This window comes from Adiantum capillus-veneris, chromosome 3 (genome assembly GCF_014529385.1).
Source record: "Adiantum capillus-veneris isolate H3 chromosome 3, ASM1452938v2, whole genome shotgun sequence".
Lineage (NCBI taxonomy): Eukaryota > Viridiplantae > Streptophyta > Polypodiopsida > Polypodiales > Pteridaceae > Adiantum > Adiantum capillus-veneris.
In genome coordinates, this window is record NC_140933.1 from 36,740,360 (window position 1) to 36,761,129 (window position 20,770).

At 45.3% G+C, this 20,770-nt stretch overlaps 1 protein-coding gene across 10 annotated transcripts in view; it reads right to left on the reverse strand.

Moving 5' to 3' along the window:
• The window catches only part of LOC147460756 (uncharacterized), a 63,796-nt gene extending 43,890 nt beyond the window's left edge, over window positions 1–19,906 (reverse strand). For 2 of the 10 annotated variants that reach the window (XM_086508451.1, XM_086508454.1), the window contains exon 1: window positions 19,698–19,905. Coding sequence is in view for 4 of the 10 variants with exons in the window: in XM_086508460.1 (XP_086364586.1) it covers window positions 13,177–13,210; window positions 13,400–13,491 (126 nt within the window). In the remaining 6 variants the exon portion in view is untranslated. Of the gene's footprint in view, window positions 1–13,176; window positions 13,211–13,399; window positions 13,524–13,666; window positions 14,052–18,390; window positions 18,474–19,688 lie in introns of those variants that run through there. The other 8 variants (XM_086508460.1, XM_086508459.1, XM_086508458.1 and 5 more) reach the window with 8 other exon arrangements.
• Window positions 19,907–20,770: the final 864 nt, after the last annotated feature.

Here is a 20,770-nt window from a genome sequence, read left to right on the forward strand (position 1 = left end):
TTGCTTTCCACCGACAGGCATCTTAGTGGATACAGGTGGGCGACAGAGTGATTGGTGCCTTCTTTGAGGCAGTGGGACCTCGGCATTCGCATGCCAAGGTCAGTCAATTGCGGAGGCCCGACGGGTCAGTTGCTTCTGAGCCCGAGGATATGCGCGCAGTTGCTACTGACTTTTATCGTGAGTTACTGTCTGCAGAGCCTCAGTCAGAGCGTCAGGATGCATGCAGGGAGCAGGTTTGGGCACAGATGCCTTGTCTTGTGACTAAGGAGATGCGTTAGAGGCTTGAGCTGCGACTTCAGCTTGAGGAGCTGCACACGGCTCTTAGGGCCCTCCCCCGTGGTAGCTATCCAGGTGAGGATGGGTTGACTCCCAATTTTTTCTTGTAGTACTGGGACCTGCTTGGCCCAGATCTCTGTAGTGCTTTTCAGTACATTTTGCACACAGGAGTAATGCCTGACAGCATGAGTGAGGGCTTGATCTACCTCATTCCCAAGGAGGGTGGCTCCTTGGATGAGATTCGACAGTGGCGCCCCATCACCATCCTCAACTCAGCCTACAAAATTCTTGCCAAGGCTCTGAGTTTGAGGATTCAGCCACTTCTAGAGAGCCTTATACATGGGACTCAAACAAGTTTTGTCAAGGAACGCAGTATCCTTGACAACATCTTTACTTTTTGGGAGGCTTCTGCCCTAGCACGGCTCCGTGGTGAGGACCTAGTGATTCTTCTTCTCGATTTTGAGAAGGCATACAACAGAGTTGACTAAGACATTCTAGAGGGCACTCTACGCAGGATGGGCTTCTCAGATACTTGGATCAGAGGGGTGTCAGCTTTGTACAGACAGGCTCACAGTCAGGTACTTTTGGCAGGAGGTAGAGGTGATCGCTTCATGCTCACACGTTCGGTCAGACAAGGCTGTCCTCTTTCCCCCTTTCTCTTTCTATTCTATGCGGAGGCGATGAGCAGGTTTTTGGTATCACGGTAGGTTGGTCTACGAGGCTTAGCACTCCCTATTCAGGGAGATGAGCTATTGGACCCTGAGTTTGTCGAAGACTCAGCCTTGTACCTAGATGGCTAAGAGGCCAACCTTCACAGGTGTGAGCAGGCTCTGGAGACCTTCTGTTGTGCATCGGGCGCACTGATCAACTGGAGAAAGACAGTGGCTTTCTCGGTTGGTAGTGCTCCTGTGCCCTGATTGGATGCCAGCAGAGGGTTTTAGGTGGATTCCCCAAGGGACTGCAGTTCGGTACTTGGGCTGTCATGTTGGTTTGGACTTGTCTCCCTAGCAGCAGATTGCTCTCCTCCTCCTGTCTATCAGGAGGATGTTGTTACATTGGAGCTCAGCACGACTTTCTTTGGCTGGCAGAGTAGTAGTGGCCAACCAAGTGTTGTTGGCGACTATGTGGTACATCACTTCTTGCTGGATCTTCTCGAGTTCTTGTATCAGCCAGGTAGAGAGGCTGATCAGGAACTTCCTTTGGTCAGGACGTGACACTCAGATAGCCCGAGCCAAAGTGGCTTGGCAGGTCATCACTCTTCCTTGTTCACAGGGAGGGCTTGGGATCATTGACCCACACAGCAGAGCAGAGCCCTTCTTGAGAAGTTTGTAGTCAGAGGACTTCTTCCAGGTGAGGAGCCCTGGAAGGAGTTCTTGCTACAGCAGTTTCGTGCTAGGGTGCCTCAGGCTAGAGGCCCCTGGCGACCTTCGACCATATGGATCTTCACAGAGATGTGCATAGTTGGTTTGAGCAGGAGACTAGAGGACCGCTTCGCTGTGAGTTTGCTTCGATCTTGGGAGCTCTTGCGGCGAGGCATGGAGCAGAGACAGCCTACTTGCACGGAGGAGCGCCTACGGCAGCCCCTTGTCTAGAACCCCATGGTTAGCACTCAGAGAGGCCACTTGGTTGGTAGTCGGCCTCATGTTTCCTGGGGTCCCATGGCGGCGGGTCCAGCGCGCTCTTTAGGTGGCTGGTTAGAGTTCTCTGGCTTGTCAAAGGAGGTGCAGGGTTTCCAGCTACAGGGCATAAGAGGGGTGCAGAGCATGTGCCAGGACATCTCAGAGGCAGTTCCAGCTGAGTGGCTCACGCCTCTCGAGCCAGTAGCACCCAGGTGGATGGGAGCCTTCACACAACTCGAGGTTCTCATCTCAGTCAGAGCCTGCTCAGAGAACTGTTCCATCCCTTTTCTTTGAGCTTCAGGGTGGGGGACGCTTACAGCGAGTTGCAGTAGAGGCCCCGCAGGTGGCAGTGCTGTTTTCAGAGGATCCGAGTAGTGGGCATCTCTGGGAGGACTTGTGTCATCGATCCTGACCCAACAGCTCTTGAGATTGGACATTGGAGGCTGTGGGCTTGGGAGTGCTGTCCACTGGCACGAGAAGAGTGGGATCCTGGTGAGTGGCTCTGGAGGGACCCTTTCTCTTCTGCAGACCACCCTAGGTGTCCCGTTCTTTCAGTACATTGTTCGACTGGGACGTCATATACTAGCAGCACAGAGAGAGGCCCGCCCCGCTGCAGCACCTCATTGGCAGGAGGAGGGTCTCACAGTTGAGTTCTTGGCAGCCTTCTGGGAGAGGTTGTGAGACTCCAGACAGCCGAGGCGAGTCACCTTGTTTCAGTGGCTGGTCGCACACAGAGCTACAGCAGTTGGGAGCTGGCTAGTGCATAGTGGTCTCTCGGCCGCATGTGCAGCTTGTGACCATCTTGTGGAGAGTCAGCGTCTCTGTCTTTGGGGCTGTCCTTCGGCACAGCAGGTATGGCTTCGAGTTCTTCGGCTGATGCCTACTCCCTCCACGGCTTGACAGTACACTTGGGGAGCAGCGGCTTGGTCCACCCTCACGGGCCCGGCACTTCAGTTTGAGCTATCTTCCACCAATAGGATGATAGTGATGCAGGAGGGGCAACCTACACTCCAGCCTGCCACAGAGCTTACTCCACAGGAGTGGTGCAGTGAGAGAGAGGAGTGTTGGGAGCTCATCAGTTGCCTGACACTCTGGTTCATCTGGCGGGCCCGTTGCTTCTGCATCTTTGAGGCTCGCCTTGTGCCACCAACAGAGACTGTTCGCGATTTTTGGCTAGAACTGATCCACACTCTCAAAGGAGAGCTCGAGAGACTACAGGGCAGCTCCAACCGCATGCGGGAGCGCAGAGAGGCTTTCCTTCGACTCTGGCGTCCTGGGCCTTTCTACACCATGGTCCAGGGTGTACTCCGATGGCACTACCGACCACCTGTGTGGCTTTTCCCTCCCCCCATTTCTTGATTTAGCCCCATTGTACATATGCTTGTTTTTTCATTGGGAGAGTCTCCCCACCATGGTTGTTGTAGCCCTCTCTTGAAGAGGTGGTTGTAGCCCTATGGGCAGTTTCAGTAACTAATAGAAGGATCTTTTTCTCGGAAAAAATAAATTAATAAGTGACTTTGTTGGAAAAGTGAGTAGGGCAAATTTGCTAAGCTACTATAAAAGAAACCTAGCGCTTGCACTTTCTGGCAAAAGAAGTTCCAGCAACTTGCAGTGCACCTTCTCAGCAAGACTAGCAGGAGGCCCTAGCATTTGCAGCCTAGGGAAGCAGATAGCGTTTTTGCTACAAATCAGCCTACCGTTTTCATCAATAGCAGATTCAGCCTGGCGTTTTCATTTTGCAGCACTTAGTCTAGCGTTTGCAGATTCCGGCATCAAATCGGCCCAAGCACTTCCGCGTTTTCAGTTTTCAGCACTTAGACACCGCAGATTCAGCCCTTGGCGTCGCAGATCGCACCTACCCGCAACAGATCCTAGCCGTACAGTCGAGTCAGCGAGCTTCCGCAGATTTCAGCATCTGCGTTTTCAATGCATCGTCGTCGCGTCGTCGCTATCGCCGTCCTAGCCGACACAGTGTTAGACATCAGCAGAAAGTCAGCGTTTTGCAGATTTCAGCAGTTCAACCCTAGCGTTTTCAAATTTCAGCCCGTCCTCGTCATCGTCATCATTGTCGTCGACATCGTTGGCAAGTCCATGCACCTAGACCATTGTACCAAATTTGTGCAATCAATAGCATAGACCTCTCTCACCATAGAGAGGGGGGCCCTTGGAGGAGGGTTTGAGAACCGTCTGGTGTCGTATTCTTCTCTCTCTCTCTCTCTCTCTCTCTCTCTCTCTCTCTCTCTCTCTCTCTCAGCACCTTCATTCATAGTAGCATTCGCTTTGTTTGTGATCTTTGCATTCTCTCACTAAAGGAACGGAAGGCTCTCCCTTCCGTAAGTAAAAGGAACCCTTGAGCACATTTCGGAGCACTATCTTGAGCAATATCAACATTCACTTCCATTGCACCTTACACTAGAAGAGGCAGAAGAGGAAGTAGCACCAGTACTGGCAATACCCAGCACAAGTACCAAGCATCAGCCAGCGTTTTCAGCACCTCTTCTCCAGCATTTTCCAGCCCTAAGCACCAGCATTTTTAAGTCCACTTCATCAATGTTTTCAACCAACAGAATCCAGCATTTTCAGCCATCAAGTCCCAGCGTTTTAAGCATGCAGTTTTCAGCATGTTCATCGCCAAGCCGATGCGGATTCAAGCCCTGTCGTAGTCGAAGATCCCTCAGCATCACTAGCGTTTTCAGATTTCAGCATTTAGCCTCACAATACCCAGCACCACCACAAGTACCGTCAAGCATCTCAGCATCTAGTACCATTGTACCAGCATTTGCGCAATCTAAAAGCAAATACCTCTCTAGCAATAGAGAGGGGGCCCCTTGGGACCCCATCCTCTCTCTCTCTCTCTCTCTCTCTCTCTCTCTCTCTCTCTCTCTCTCTCTCTCTCTGCACTTTCACTCACTTTCCACTCTCTTTAGTTTTGGTCTTTGCACAACTCTCATGAAGTAAAGGGGGGCTCTCTCTCCCCTTCACTAAAAGGAACCTTGAGCACGAACTGAGCACTCATCCTGAGCATTCACCATCGTTCACTTCCGTTGCACATTACATTACGCCTGAAATATATGCCTTGGGGGAGAGCTTTGGCAGACTTAATTGTAGAGATGCAAAGTGCCACTCTCTCTATAGCAGTTGTGAAGGTTTTACATTTGATTTTCATTTGAGAGTGCAACTGTAAGGTGCAGCGGAATGAATGTTTGAACTTTGCTCAAGATGAGTTTTGTGCTGAAGGTTCCTTCTGTTCTTATGGAAGCAAGAGCCTTCCATTCTTAATGAGAGAGTTCAATGGACATAAACAAAGTGAATGGACACTGTGCGTGAAAGTACGTGAGACTGAGAGATAGAGAGAGAGAGAAGAGAATACGACACCAGAGACGTTGTAAAACCCTCCTCTGAAGGCCCCACTCTCGTTGGCGAGAGTGGTCTACTATTGATTGCACAAACCGGTACAAAGTGGGTGCATGTGACTAATGCAAGTCTAGGCTAGGTCGATGTCAACGACGGGGATGACTGGACCGACGCTATGGCTGAAATCTGATGCTCTTTATCTGCTGTCCATAAAAAGCTAATGGCTGACTTCTGTTGGGACCAAAACGCTGTTGTGGGCTGATTTCTACCTGCTGAAATCGTTGGTTTCGGGCTGTCAAAAACGCTGAAAATCTGCGGCTATGCATTGCTGAAAACGCCAGGGATGTGGGCGATCATGATATGCTGAAAAACGCCAGCAAAGGGGGGAAACTTGCAGCTATGGAGCCCTGTTGAAAACGCTACTGTGGGGATCCTAATGGCGATGAGTATCTACTGAAAAACGCCAGCCAAGGGGAGGACTATGGCGATGCTGATGAAAACGCTAGAGGATGGGATGTCTTGCTTGGAGGTAAAACGCCACCAAGGGGGGGATCTTGCTGAGAAGTTGCCTGTTGAGCAATGGTGCTCTTTAATGCCTCTTCTGATGGAAAATTCCCCTGAAGGATTCTGATGGATTCTGATGGGAATGCTTATGATCATGCTGTGTGCAACCGGAGGATATGCTTCTTTCTTCTTCAAGAATCTCCATGGCTGAAAATTCCTGAAACCATTTCCAACACAAAACCATGAATATACATACCTATTCCATGTAAAGTGAATGGAAAAAATCTTGTCTTCCTAAACAACTGTGCATGCAATGTAGATGAACAAATAGACGGAGTGCCAAACCGTTCACCACACACACGCAAACAATGGGATCGAATCTTTCTCTTATGATCTACAGCAATCAACTGTGGCAATTCACAACGGAAATGCCCATGCTTGGTGCTCATACTTTCATGTGCTCTTTCTACAAATGTGTCATGCCAAGGAAGAGACATGGAATGTGACTTCCTTGAATGCATACTTTTCAGCTTTTCATGAACAATCCGCATACATTCGTACTCATTCATAAGTGAAACATGCTCAATGTACAATGTCATGCCTAGGAAAAGGAATCACATAAAGACGCTGACAAAAATATAGGAAACGATCACGATTGAAACACTCGTACAATGCGTGCTGACAAATCATTCGAACACATAGTATTTCCTGTAAGGGTTCTTTGGACCTAAGCTCGAGAGCCAAGATCGGTTCTTCGTGACTGATTGCATCTGCAATGAGATTAGCTTCACTAGAGAAAGTATCAACTAACACATCATCCTTGTGAACAATCACATCATCTTCATGCAAATCATCATGCTTGTGAAAAATCACATCTTGATCATGCAAATCATCATGCTTGTCAGTGTCATCCAAATCATCATGCTCATCACTATCATTTAAATCATCATGCAAATTCTGTGTCACGCTTTGGAGAAAAAGAGACTAAGAGAGTCTCCTTCTCCTGAATCCGTTCAATCTTCGCCTGCACATTAGCAATGAGAGAGGGAGAATAAACAACTTGTTCTCCACGAATGACAATGGGAGAGTCACTTTTGGCATTGAAAGTGAACGTATTTTTCGCCCAATCAATGAGAGGATTATGCGCACGAAACCATCGAATGCCCAAAATCATATCACATCCTGAGAGAGGAGAGACAGAAAAATTTCTACGGAAAGCAGCTTGTTGAATTGTAAACAACACATCAAGGCACTCTTTCGTGATGAGAGAGTCCATACCGGGAGCAAAGCCAAAGACCTTGAGAGGAGATTTCTGACTAACCTCTAGGCGGGCTCACTCAACAAGAGGGACTGGTCACATCATGCATACTGCCTGCGTCAAGCAATATGACAAAACGCTGCCCCGTCATATGACCGTAACATTTAATGAGAGACTCATCAATGGGAGGGTCAGGAGAAACTTGGGGCACACTCGTCTTGTCATTGATTGCATTGACAGAAGAAGTGGGTTCTGTGGATTCTTTAGATTCATTAGAGTCAAGCTTAGGACGTGTTCTTTTTATGTGACCCTTAATGTGACAATGAAAACAACGACCTTCCTTAGAATAAGTGTTTTGCTCTTCCGACGTGATGTATCCTCCTAAAATTCCTTGCGCTACCTTTTTATCTGGAGTCAGCTTAGGTTTGGCAATTGTGTTAGCTTTACCCTTAGGTTCATTCGAAGAGTTCTTTTCTGAGAGACTGTTGGAAGATTGGTTAGAAGAGTTACCGTTCTTACCATTCTTACTGTTCTGAGGAGTCTGCGAGGTACTTGTTCTCCTTAAGCTTTCCCTTGTTGTGCTTCATCTCCTGTGCGAGAGCAATCGCTACCGCCTTGTTGAGATCGATTGGATCGAGCACCTCGACATCGTACTTGATATACTCGTCCAATCCATAAAGGAATGCCTCCTTGCGCTCATCATCCGACTTGCGTAATTGGGTACCTACCTGCAAAACACGATTAGAAAAGACATAATTGGCATACCATTTTGCTTGAGAGCGCGCCAATCGTCCTTCAATCGTGCTAGGTACTGAGGTGGCATAAACCACGCCTTGAGCTTGTCTTGGAAATCAGCCCAATTGAAAGAAAGGCGTGAATTCGTCAACTTCCTCTAGGTGCGCGGCTAACTATGTCTCTTGCCATGCGTGGTACCAATTGATGGCATCACCGGCAAGGTACATAGCTGCTGTCAAAACCTTGCTATTCCCTGTCTTCTTAGTTGTCGCAAAATAAGCATTAAATTGATGCAACCAAGAATGAATAACCGTAGCATCCATCTTACCATCATACTTACTGAAAGTCAACTTCTCTGTGACTGGGTTGTTGGAATCCACATCCCAGCTTGCGCCACTTGAGGAACTACCAACATCTTTGGTTGGTTCAAACTTCGAGGCAAGAACTTGTCGAACCAATTCTTCGGTGCGTAGGTCTCTTTGAACCTCACGATCGGCCTCCAAGGCCGCTCGTCTTGCTTCGGCTTCCTCCTTTCTTTGTGCTTTTCTGTCTTTTCGTTCATCGCGCTCGCGTTCCAAGGCAATGCGAGTCGCTTCTTGTTGTATTGCTTTTCTTTCTTTTCGTTCATGGCGCTCGCTTTTCTTTCTTTTCATTCATTGCGCTTGCATTCCAAGGCAATGCGAGTCGCTTCTTGTTGTTCTGCTTTTCTTTCTAGTTGTGCCATCGCAACGCGATTCGTTTCTTGCTGTTGTGCCAACATCTCCAACATCGACTTGACCATCACCTCCATAGGATTTGGTACAATTCGTGGCGTAGATGGAGAAGGGGGAGGGTCGGAAAAACCTCCTAGTGGGAAAAATTCTTCGTCGCCTCTCTCATGCTCATCACCTATATGCGAAGTATCAATTCCGCTTCGGGTCATGACCATACACTATAGTCTTTGGTTCTTAAGTTCACGAGGAACTTGGGTTCTTGCGGGTCTTGGGTTCTTGGGTCCTTGAGGGTCTTGAGGTTCTTGAGGGTCTTCTTTTGCTTGCAATCTGTGTTTAAGAAGGATCTTCTCTTCACCCGAGTTTTGCTCTTTTCTATGGGCGCACCCCTTGGCGGCCTTGCACTCACACCAAGGTTGCTTTTTTCCACCTCACGTCGATTGACCGGCCGCAAAGTGCACGCTCCGCTTTCAATGAGTGAAAAGAGGCACAAGGGGAGGCTTGACAAGCCCTTCTTTCCTGGGATTCTTGTCACTCTTCAAAAACACGATTAGGAATCGACACGCCCAAGCGAACTTGGGTTCGTGCGACCTCAACAAGCAAAAAAAATTCTTGTGATTCTTGTGGTTCTTTCCTTAAGTGATACAGAACACTGCCAAAGCTCTGATACCAATGTAAGAGCGGAATGAATGTTTGAACTTTGCTCAAGATGAGTGCTCCGAACTGTGCTCAAGGTTCTTTTTGTTCTTATGGAAGTGAGAGCCTTCCGTTCTTAATGAGAGAGTGCAATGGACATAAACAAAGTGAAAGGACATTGTGCGTGAAAGTGCATGAGATTGAGAGATAGAGAGAGAAGAGAATACGACACCAGGGACGTTGTAAAACCCTCCTCCGAAGGCCCCACTCTCGTTGGCGAGAGTGGTCTACTATTGATTGCACAAACTGGTACAAAGTGGGTGCATGTGACTGATGCAAGTCTAGGCTAGGTCGATGTCGACGACTGGGATGACGAGACCGACGATATGGCTGAGATCTGATGCTCTTTATCTACTGCCCAAAAAAACGCTAATGGCTGAATTCTGCTTGGACCAAAAACGCTGCTGTGGGCTGAATTCTACCTGCTGAAATCGCTGGTTTAGGGCTGTCAAAAACACTGAAAATCTGCAGCTATGCACTGCTGAAAACACCAAGGATGTGGGCGATCATGATATGCTGAAAAATGCCAGCAAAGGGGGGAAACTTCCGGTGATGGAGCCCTGCTGAAAACACTACTGTGGGGGTCCTTATGGCGATGAGTATCTGCTGAAAAACGCCAGCCAAGGGGAGGACTATGGCGATGCTGATGAAAACGCTAGAGGATGGGATGTCTTGCTTGGAGGGAAAACGCCACCAAGGGGAGGGGATCTTGCTAAGAAGTTGCCTGTTGAGCAAAGGTGCTCCTGCTGCCTCTTCTGCCAATTAGTGCTAGCCTAGGTTTGCTTATATACAAACTTACTCAATTTTCCCTACCTACTTTCCAACAAAAGTCACTTAAATTAATAAGTGGAAAATGTCAAAAATAGGGAAAATAGGTTTAATGCACTGGAAAATTCCCCTGATTCTGATGGATTCTAATGGGAATGCTTATGATCATGTTATGTGCAATCGGAGGATATGCATCTACACTAAGTGCCTGGGCATGCACGGTCTGCGAACAGACTCACAAAAGTGCCAAAACACTTGCTAATCTAGACTGACTGGACACATAGGGTAGGATGTGTCACGTGACAGCAACTCTCCCACTCCGTGTCTATTCTCTCTCTCTCTCTCTCTCTCTCTCTCTCTCTCTCTCTCTCTCTCTCTCTCTCTCTCTCTCTCTCTCTCAGTTTTTAGTTGTGTTTGAAGAGCTTTATGTTTGAAGTGCTAAAGTTGTTCTAGTTCTGTTCTTTTCAACAAGGCAAGGGGTTCATGTCGATGGCATTTCTTGATTCAACAGGTACTAACAGTTCCTCCTCATGAACTTCATGACATCCTGTCAAAGCAACTTGGACAAGATGTACCTATATTACAGAGCTTCCCAACATTTCTTGAATTACATGCTGCTACCACTAATGCCTCAGGGTTTCCCTCCTCCGTCACCAGACAATGCAAAGCTTCTTCTCGACGGTCCACATAAGCTTCTATTCCTCTTGGGGGAGTTTCCGACAGATGGTTGCAACACCTTATTTTGCGCCACCTATGCCACCAGTTCCCCCATTTCCTCATGTATTTCACAGTTGGACCCATATGCCTATCCCTATTAACCAGAGTCTCAGCCTAAAGACTTCAAGGATGGTGGATCCACTAACAAAGGTTTTCACTTTTTCAGGAGAGAGAGATGGAAAGAAAGCATTGCAGTTCCTTCGAGAGTTCAACAATATCTATTCACTTAGAAACTAAAAATCCAAAAGTTCTTGAGCAATAGCTTTCCTCAAAGACAGTGCTATGCAGTGGTGGAGCTCTTTAGCCACAAGCCTCATGCTCCAAGGACTTGGCAAACTTTCAAGAATATCTTTGCTTGAAGTTACCTGACCTTCTTATTTGAAGTACAACTTCTGCCGTAATGGGGTAACTTGAAAATGTTGGCCACTGAGACCATGGACGATTACAATTTTGGACATCGACTACTCTTACTCTTCTTTTAAGGAGGGGTTTACGTCACAAAGTGATGACGTGGCTACACAACCCGATAGAGGAGCCAGTAAAGAGTGACACATGGTTGAATTTTCTGAAATCTCGCCATAATCGCGCCGCAAATTGCACCATGACTTGCGGATGCCGTCGTGGCAAGCCGTTCAATGCTTGACATGGCAACGTTAAGCAGTTGACTTTTGGGACAACCTGTTTTCAGTGCTGTTAAATACGAAGCCTTGGGAGCCACTCAGCAGATCAATGCAGGGTTGCATATTTGAATGTCATTCCCGACTGTTGTACTCTTTGACTTGTCAATATAAAAAGAAGTACCAAAAGGCACGCCAGACTTTTGGGGCCAATGCATTTGGAAGTGGAAGTCTTCCACTTCGTACCTCGACTACAGATTGTTTTTGAGTTCAAGTGTTAACTATTTTCAGTCATGTTCGTGTGTCTTTTGTGGATTGCCGATTACATCAAGCTACAATTAAAGAATTCTCACAAATTGAGCGGCGATTGGAGATATGTAGGTCGCAAGTGACCAATCAGGTGCACAAGCTACTTGGTAAGCTTCCTTCATCTTTCGAGCAATTTTGTGGCCACCATTACTCTTTCAAGTTCCCTTTCCCTCTTATGAATAATTCATTTCTCTTCTCAAATCTACAGTGTACGCGCACATGGAGAATCGCCTAGCACAAGAGAGGGCACAATAAAAACGTAAAGGAATCTGTAAATATACAAAGGCACAGACATGTGTTAGAATCTCATTAGTGCATATTTTACGGAAAGTATAGTCATCTTGAAAAAAATGATTTTGTGAAATGTGATCCCTCCAAGATATTGATTGTTGACAATAAACGCAAAAATAAGGAACTAGCAATAACAAAGGCAAAGAAAAACCAAGGATGAAGAAATTGCAAAGGTTGCTCATCTTGCCCATGCTTCTCCCACTTCAAAAATAAAGGCAAAAATAAGGAACTAACAATAACAAAGGCAAACAAAAGACCAAGGAAAAAGAAATTGCAAAGGTTGCTCATCTTGCCTATGCTTCTCCCTCGTCTCTTTTCCCATGTGACTCCTCTCTCGCCAATTGAGCTTGAGATCATGGCCAAGAGTGAGTTGATAAGTGATAGTGGGGCATCCTCTCCCATGTCTCTCATCTCACACAATAAGAGAACTATTGGCCTATCTCTTTATTAGTGAATATTAGTGATAATTCTACTTTATCTATATTTGGTGTTGGCAACCTCTCTCTTAATGATGAAATTATACCCAAGTTATCAATCAAACTCTTCTCCAATTCTACAGCAACTTCTAAAAGTCTTCGGAGTTTATTTTGATAATGAAGTCAATGAAGTGCTTGATATGAAGAACCGTTAAGAGTTTGTCACCTCTCTCGCCAGTCTTGGCGGAGCTGCTAGGTCCCCAATATCTCCTAGAGGCAGATCATAAAATTGAAGGCTGTTTCGAGGCTTTGCCCGTCCTTGCGTTGTCCACCCTATACTGTTTCTGATGTCATAGAAGTACCCAAGATATTTGTCCCACGTTGGGAGTGTCCGGCCAGTTTCATATTTTAAAGTAATTTATCCCTATATTTTGGGATTGTGGGGTGTTCGAGAAGATTGAGGCAGCCACGCTTTCTGCCTATACAGGGGAGGGTGGGAACCCCGTTTTGCATCATCATCTTATCACCAATAGAGCCAGTTTTCTATCATCTCCCTGAATACCAGTAGAGTGTGTTTTGTTTTGCTCCATCTCTCAGTCTGTTTTATGTTTTGTGCATCTTTCTCTGTCTACCATTTGCGTTTTTGCACGATAGTGCTCAAAATTGAATGGTTCTGTCTAAAATCCAACAATATTAAATGGAAAGGCCATGTTGAGTTCAACACTTGAAAAACGTTTTTTCTCCGTTTACAATCAACGTAAAGTGCAAAACACCCAAAAATGTTCTTACAAAGTATGACAAGTCTTAGTCAGAGTTTAGCCTTCATTGCAGCCAGGATTCTCCATTGCCATTCCTATCTAGATAGGACATAAGTAATTTGACAGCAAGAATGGTGAGAAAATGTACCTTCTCATCACGTATAAAACTCTCGGGCACACACCTAGGCACATATACAAAAGTGGTAAACATTAGTCTATAGAGAGAGGCTTCCGGCAATCTTCAAAATACACGCAGAGAATGGCATACTCTTCTCTCTGGCCATCTCTCCAGAACATATCTGAGCAGCAGAGCCCTGAATGATGACCGTAATCACTGCTTTAAGAAGGAAAAGCCTGAGAGGGTGACCTACCTTCTCTTGAGAGCGATCGTGTCCTGCTGGGAGTCGAGCACCTTCATAAGCCTTGTAGCGTTCTCCTCGTCTCCTTCTCCCTCGGTGGCCATGCTTCTCAGAAATTGCAATAGGAGCTCGGGCTCTGGTAAAGAAAAACAAGGCGTCTGAAGACTGGCGTTGGCATGCCTTTTACTCCGATTGAGAAGAGACAGAGGGGGAGAGTGAGAGAGCAGAAGAAGAATAAGAGCTGGGAGAAAAACAAGGTGAAGAGACTAATCTACTAACATATTGTGATGGGTAGTTGTAGTCGTGTGGGGTTCTTGTAGAAGACCCCATCTTGGCAGATACTAAGGGTGGTTAATATAAGCAGGGGCTGCCGACTGGAAGAGGCAGGTCCAGCTTGAGCACTCTGAGTCTCTCTCTCCTCCAGCCTCCTGTAGCAGCGCACATCACATTGGTGGAGCTGACGGGCAGATCACCAAGGTCCTCTCAGCTCCTGCTCTTGCACGCACAGTCTCCTCTATTCTTGTTTAAGCCAAGACTTCTTCACAGCACGCTATGAGTCGGGCAACATCACCTCGTCAAACACCTGGATCTCCTCTGTACGAGGATGCTCCCATGAACCCAGAGTTTACAACTCCTCCGCAGGCACCATTGGAACACATGTTAGCTGCAGTATCGCACATTCTTCAGCAAGTAAACCATACAAACCAATCTCTTGTAGGATACCTGTCATCTGCCCATACCCTAAAACATCACACAGACACCAAGGTGCAACCACGATCGTTTTCTAGATTGCCTGCGGAAGATGTTCTAACATGGCTAGATCATCTGAAAAACGTCGCCGAATATCATCAATGGGATGATCGCCGGAAAGCTTCTGAGCTACGGACGCTCCTAGAAAGAGTAGCCGCCACTTGGTTCTTGCAACAGCCTATGGAGGTCAAGGGTAACTAGTCACACTTAAAACAGAAATTAATACAAAGCTTTGCTCATCAAAACATCACTCAGTCTGCATTACAACAATTAAATGCCCTACAGCAACAATTGCATGAACCAGTCGCTCAATTCGTTGTGAAGTTGAATCAATTGTTGCTGCACGCTGACCCCTCCATGTCGGAAGACATGAAGTTGTATTTTCTATGGCCACGCTTGCAGCATGACATAGCACGACGGGTCAAAGATCAAGGCCCGACAACTTTCCACGAAGCGATTCAAATTGCCCAGCGAATCGAAGGCAATGCTCCGTCTGCATGTCTTCCAGGTCCAACGACACAGCCCGTTCATCTGGGAGGTCTCCGCAATGATGCTCCAACTCCAATGGACATCGACATTCAGCATGCACAATACACATCTCGGCGGAATCTACCTGAGAGGGACGAACAAGGTAGACCAAAATGTTTCTACTGCAATAACTATGGCCATGTAAGGAAACACTGCAAGAAATTGAAAGCTCTTCATGGTCAACGACAAATCCAGAATGCTCAGATACAACTCAGTGATGCAGCATCTTTGGCCGAGCTTCCGGGAAACATATGAGTGAATGGTTGGTGGAAGGACACCATTCACGTCATATTCAAGCCGTCACCTCTTCCAGCCGCATAGTGTGTTCAACCCTAGTCCAATTAATGAACACATCTCATGAAGCTCTTTTAGATGCAGGAAGCACTATTTCATCTATTAGTGAAGCCGTAGTTCAAAAATTAGCACTTCCCACCAGATCAGCCACACCAATATCTGTTCTCTTTGGAGATAGCCGAACACTTTATCATTCTCAAATTGTAGCAATGTTGTCATTCACCATAGGGCATTTGCAATTTCATCATGAGTTTTATGTTTTACCTCGTCAATTGTTTCCTTTAACATTGGGGTGTGATTGGTTTGTTCACACACGAGCACGTCTAAATTTTGATACTCACACAATCAGTTTTCCTAACACTCTTCCCATTCCATTTATTTCATCTCACGATGGTCCAAACTTTGTCCACACGCAGCATCATATTGTAGACACCTTAAACCGAACCCAAGACATCCGCAATCTGCTGCACAATTTTCCTGCAATATTCAAGAAATCCAAAACTCCTTCAACCATTAATCTCCCAGTCACACACTCAATCCGAACATTTCCTGTTAAAATGCCTATACATACAAGATCTCCTATTGAGATAGAACGCATTAATAATGCTGTTGATGGTATGCTAGCTCAAGGAGTGATAATACCTTCACACAGTGATTGGGCATCTGAACCTCACCTTGTCAGGAAGGATGATGGGTCCTATCGTTTTTGCATCGATTTCAGGCCATTAAACAAGGTAACTCAGCATGACGTATATCCTTTGCCTCGTCTAGATGATCTCTTGGATCAGCTTGGTCAGTCACAGTACTTCACATCTCTCGATTTAGCATCTGGATATTGGCAAATACCTATCAACCCTCAAGATGCTCATAAAACAGCCTTTCGTACACCTAAGGGTTTGTTTCAGTTCACCCGTATGCCCTTTGGCCTGTCAGACGCAGGTAGTACTTTCCAACGTATAGCAAACCACATCTTTCATGACCTCATACAACGGAAGGTCATCATCGTCTACCTAGATGACATCTTAATACATACCAAATCATGGGCTGAACATCTAACTGTGCTACATGAAGTTCTCATATTCATCCACAAGTACAACCTGCACAATTACAGTTCCAAAAATGCAGGTGGGGTTCTACGAAATTAAAATTTCTAGGGTATATGGTCTCTGCAGAGGGAGTCCAAGTTGATCCAGCCAAGGTCTTGTCTATCTCTTCTTACCCTCCTCCAACTAATATCAAAACACTGCAAAGTTTTTTGGGGATGGCAACCTTTTCCCTCCGGTTTGTCCCACACCTAGCCCAGATCACCCAGCCATTACGTCTACTCCTCAAAAAAGGGACCCGTTTCAAGTGGACTCAATCATGCCAAACAAGTTTTGATCAGTTGAAGCAAGCCATTCAGCAATCAGCTATGCTAGCCCATCCCAATTTTCAGCGCCCCTTCCACTTCAAACAGATGCTTCAAATCTAGGATTAGGAGCTGCTCTTCTACAGCAGGATAATCATGGTCGCTGGCAGCCTATTTCCTTCATCAGCCGAGCTCTTACCAAACCAGAACTCAATTATTCTACCACAGAGAAAGAACTACTTGCGGTTGTCGGGGCCTTCGCAAAATTTCATCCATACCTGCATGGAACCCAAGTCACAGTAGAAACAGATCATCAGCCTATTATTCCTCTTCTTCAAAAATCACATCCCCCGGGGCGTCTTCTCAGGAGAGCCCTACAGGAATATCACTTCAAAATCAGGTATAGAAAAGGATCCACAAACTATATTGCAGATGGCCTATCTAGAACCCCCCCTACTGTCCACATTCAGCATGCTCAAAACCTAGAAGAAGATCAGCCCCTTCATCTCGACACACTTAAACCTCTCCAACAACAGGACCCCAAGGTGCAGGAAATTGTTCATCACATAAAATCATCCACATTCCACCCACATCAGCTTCGCTTAATGATAATCGATGGATTACTGTATTGTGCAGACAGGGTGTCAACCATGACTGTACATACTGACACAGTTGCAACATCATTATGTGGATTATTTTCATACACATCCACTGTTCGGGCATCTTGGATTTCACAAAGTACTCCATAACCTTCGGCTGAAGCATTATTGGCCCAGCATGCGACAAACTCTTTCGAAGAGGCTTCAACAATGCACTACCTGTCAAGAAATCAAAACTCCAGATCAAAGGCCTGGCTACTTATCACCTATAACAGTCTCAGCACCATTCGACTTGATTGGATGGGATCTTATTGGCCCTTTCCCGACATCAGTCTCAGGTAATAAATTCATTTTGGTAATCACAGACTATCTCACTAGGTGGTGTGAAGCTCAAGCTCTACCAGATGCCACAGCCTCCACGGTCGCAACAGCCCTTCTCTAGAACGTGATCTTTCGCCACGGTTGTCCTCGACAACTCTTGTCAGATCAGGGAAGGCAGTTCAAAAGTGAAGTTATGCAAGTACTCGCTAAAAGTTTAGGAATCACACAAGAGGTTTACCTCACCCTATCATCCCCAAACAAATGGTCTAACAGAGCGATTGAACAAAACAATCAAGTAAATGCTGGCATCATATGTCGACCCTATGCACCAACATTGGGATCTAACCCTCCCATTCGTCGTGCATGCATACAATACAGTAGTACAAGCCTCCACTAGAGTTAGCCCCTTCAAAGCTCTGTATGGCCGAGACCCTCAGTTTCCACCAGACCTGGCCACAATCCACATTGCTCCCACCAAACAAGATGCCATTGATTGGATGGCATTCCCGTCTACCACTCAGCCTCTTCTCCGAAGCGCCATGCAAGCAAACCTTTTACAAGCCCAAAGGCGACAAAAGAAGCTTTACAACGAGGGTCGACATGTTCAAGTCTACAACGAGCATGATAAGGTGAGCCTATACTACCCTGTGAGAAGAAAGAGCCTCTCAGAATCTTTCATGCATCGATGGATTGGCCCCTACACCGTCCTTCAAAGACTCAGGGAGAACACATATCGCCTTAGACGTGATAGTAATCAATCAGTAACTTCAGCCCAAGTGATTCGGATGAAACCTTACTTCTCTGAAGCTTCAAGCCCCTAACTGTTCAGTCTCTCAAAATATACGTCCTTCCCCCCAAATGAGGCGTTGGAAGAGACCAGCTCTAGCACAACAGTCCACCTTTTTTCCCTAAGGGGGGAAGTGTGATGGGTAGTTGTAGTCGTGTGGGGTTCTTGTAGAAGACCCCATCTTGGCAGATACTAAGGGTGGTTAATATAAGCAGGGACTGCGGACTGGAAGAGGCAGGTCCAGCTTGAGCACTCTAAGTCTCTCTCTCCTCTAGCCTCCTGTAGCAACGCACATCACAATATATTATATTTATATTATATTATATTAACATATTATATGACTGAATGAAAGCTAAAGTCCAAAACAAAAACAAACCTCTTTGCACGCGATAAAGAGGAAGAGAGAGAGGCCGCCGAAGGTGATCGACCGTACTAGTTTAAGTAAGGAAGGAATAAGACCTACAATCACATTAAACTTTTATTGTGTTTTAATATAAAATTATATAATCATAAATGGTTTATATATTAGAAAAGGTCTCAATTAAATAATGAGATGAAAGATGCACATTGCACATTATCATTTGAAAATAAAATAAAATAAAAATTTAATATATATTATAATATTCATTATACATACATCAGTTGAATCCAAAAGAATCGTTGTCAAAAACCTCGTACTCTTTCTTCCACCTCTTTCTTCATTCACAAGGGACGGAAGTAGCTCTATAAAATTTATTCTGTATGATTTTGTCCAATGAGCTATAGTGTAGTGGTAGTGTTATTGAATACATAGCTGTTGGATTCAATTCAATCACACCGATTTATGTTTTGTGTTAAAAGTGGACGGTAGAACTGCTTTTCTGAGGGGAGAGAGGGAGAGAGGAGGGCTTGCTAAATTTTTTGTGGATCTAGAGAAATATAATTTCCTTTTGTGCCAATGGACAGCCTCCATCATAAGAAAAGCACATTCCTTTTTTAATGTCTTTCATCGGCTCTGGTGAACCCAACCATAATCTCGAATGAATTATATATTAAAAAAAGTTGCACTTAATTAATAAGGTGAAATGTGCACATTACACATTATTATTTGACAACACAATAAAATAAAGTAATAAAATAAAATAACACATTAACACTAAAACAAAAGAATATACTAATGTTATCATTAAAAAGATAGCTTTAATAAACATAGAGAATAATAAATCAATTTTATAATTCTATAAAATGAATCTTATTGAAGTATTTTAAACAAGTGATGAAATCACAAGGTGAAGTATGATGGATCAAAAAAGGTGATATTCTTCTTTCAAACTTTGCACTCGTTGAAAAGATTTATTACAACTACTGGTGATCGTTATATCTAATTTTCAAGCACAAAACATTAACGAATACAAGAATCATTATATTTAAATCCCTAAGTTTGCTTGTGCCTTGAGCATTGAGCTTACTTTCAATGACCAACATAGAAAGTTTCTCCAGCATTATCAAAGCTATACCACCCTAGTCTCAAGTCTAGCACCAAATCTAATGAAAGAATCATATGAAGAGCAACTTTACCTTGTGGACACAACCACCTCTCAGATTGTTCACACTCTTTCAAGATTGTTCGGTTGAGCTCTCTCTCTCTCTCTCTCTCTCTCTCTCTCTCTCTCACACACACAAGTATGCACACACCATGTTCACCTTGGGTCCTCAAACTGCAATCCTCGAGAAAGCTTCCTTGCCTCTTTCCCCTCTATAAGAGGAGATTCTGCTAGTGCAACTTGATGCAGGTCAAGCTTCTGAAGATCTGCAGTCCAGTCCCCCCATCAAACCCCTTGCGGACACATCTCTCTCTCTCTCTCTCTCTCTCTCTCTCTCTCTCTCTCTCTAAGCCAAGTATGCTAATATTAGCTTGAGCTACCCAATACTAAGAGCGACAATGAGCAAGAAGCAGCAAGGCCCAGAATCCATAAGAGAAACAACACACAACAGTGAAAGGGAACGAGAAGGAGCGAGCACAAAGCCCGGGGAGTTGTGATGCATCGCCTCCAATACTGTATTGCGTCCATGGAGTTGCAACCGGGGGCATCAACCCAGCGCGCCTCCTGGGCAACCTAGTGTGGGCAGTCGAAAATATCACGCGGTAGCAGTACGCAGAACCTGGCCACTGATCTATGCGGGTCCCTCTTCGCCACTCCCTCCCCGCGCACGGCTTCAATAAAAGAGAGTGTCTCGAATCAGACTCTGGATCCGCTCGCTTCACAAAGAGAAAGGGAGGAAATAATTAAATAATTCTCTATATTAACTTTTTGAGACAAAGTTCACAGACTGTGGCACCACATAAAGCCATGATGAAGGAGCCCACTACTTCCACTCCAGATCCACCACTTCTACTCACCACTACCACTCATAACTCTCTTGAACACATTGACCAATCAAATTTTTTGTTCAAAAAAATTACTTCTATTTTTAGCTAGTCAAAAAGATAACCCATCTCAAAAGGCAAAGCCAAAAATGTACATTTTTTAAAACAACCTCTCACTTTTCATTAGGAAAAAGGGAACACATCACTATGGCCTTAGCCCTTTGGTTAGGTCGAAGAGTACTCTTTACAAGTGAGAGTATAAATAAAACAAGTGAAAGAATCACGGTGGCTTTCTAAAACAATTAGAACGTGATAAAATCATTAAGTTGACTTTAAGTAGAATCAGTGTTCAAGAAAGGATTGCCTCAGCTTAGCCTTGAGTCGGTTGAAAATGGAAACTAGCTAGTTG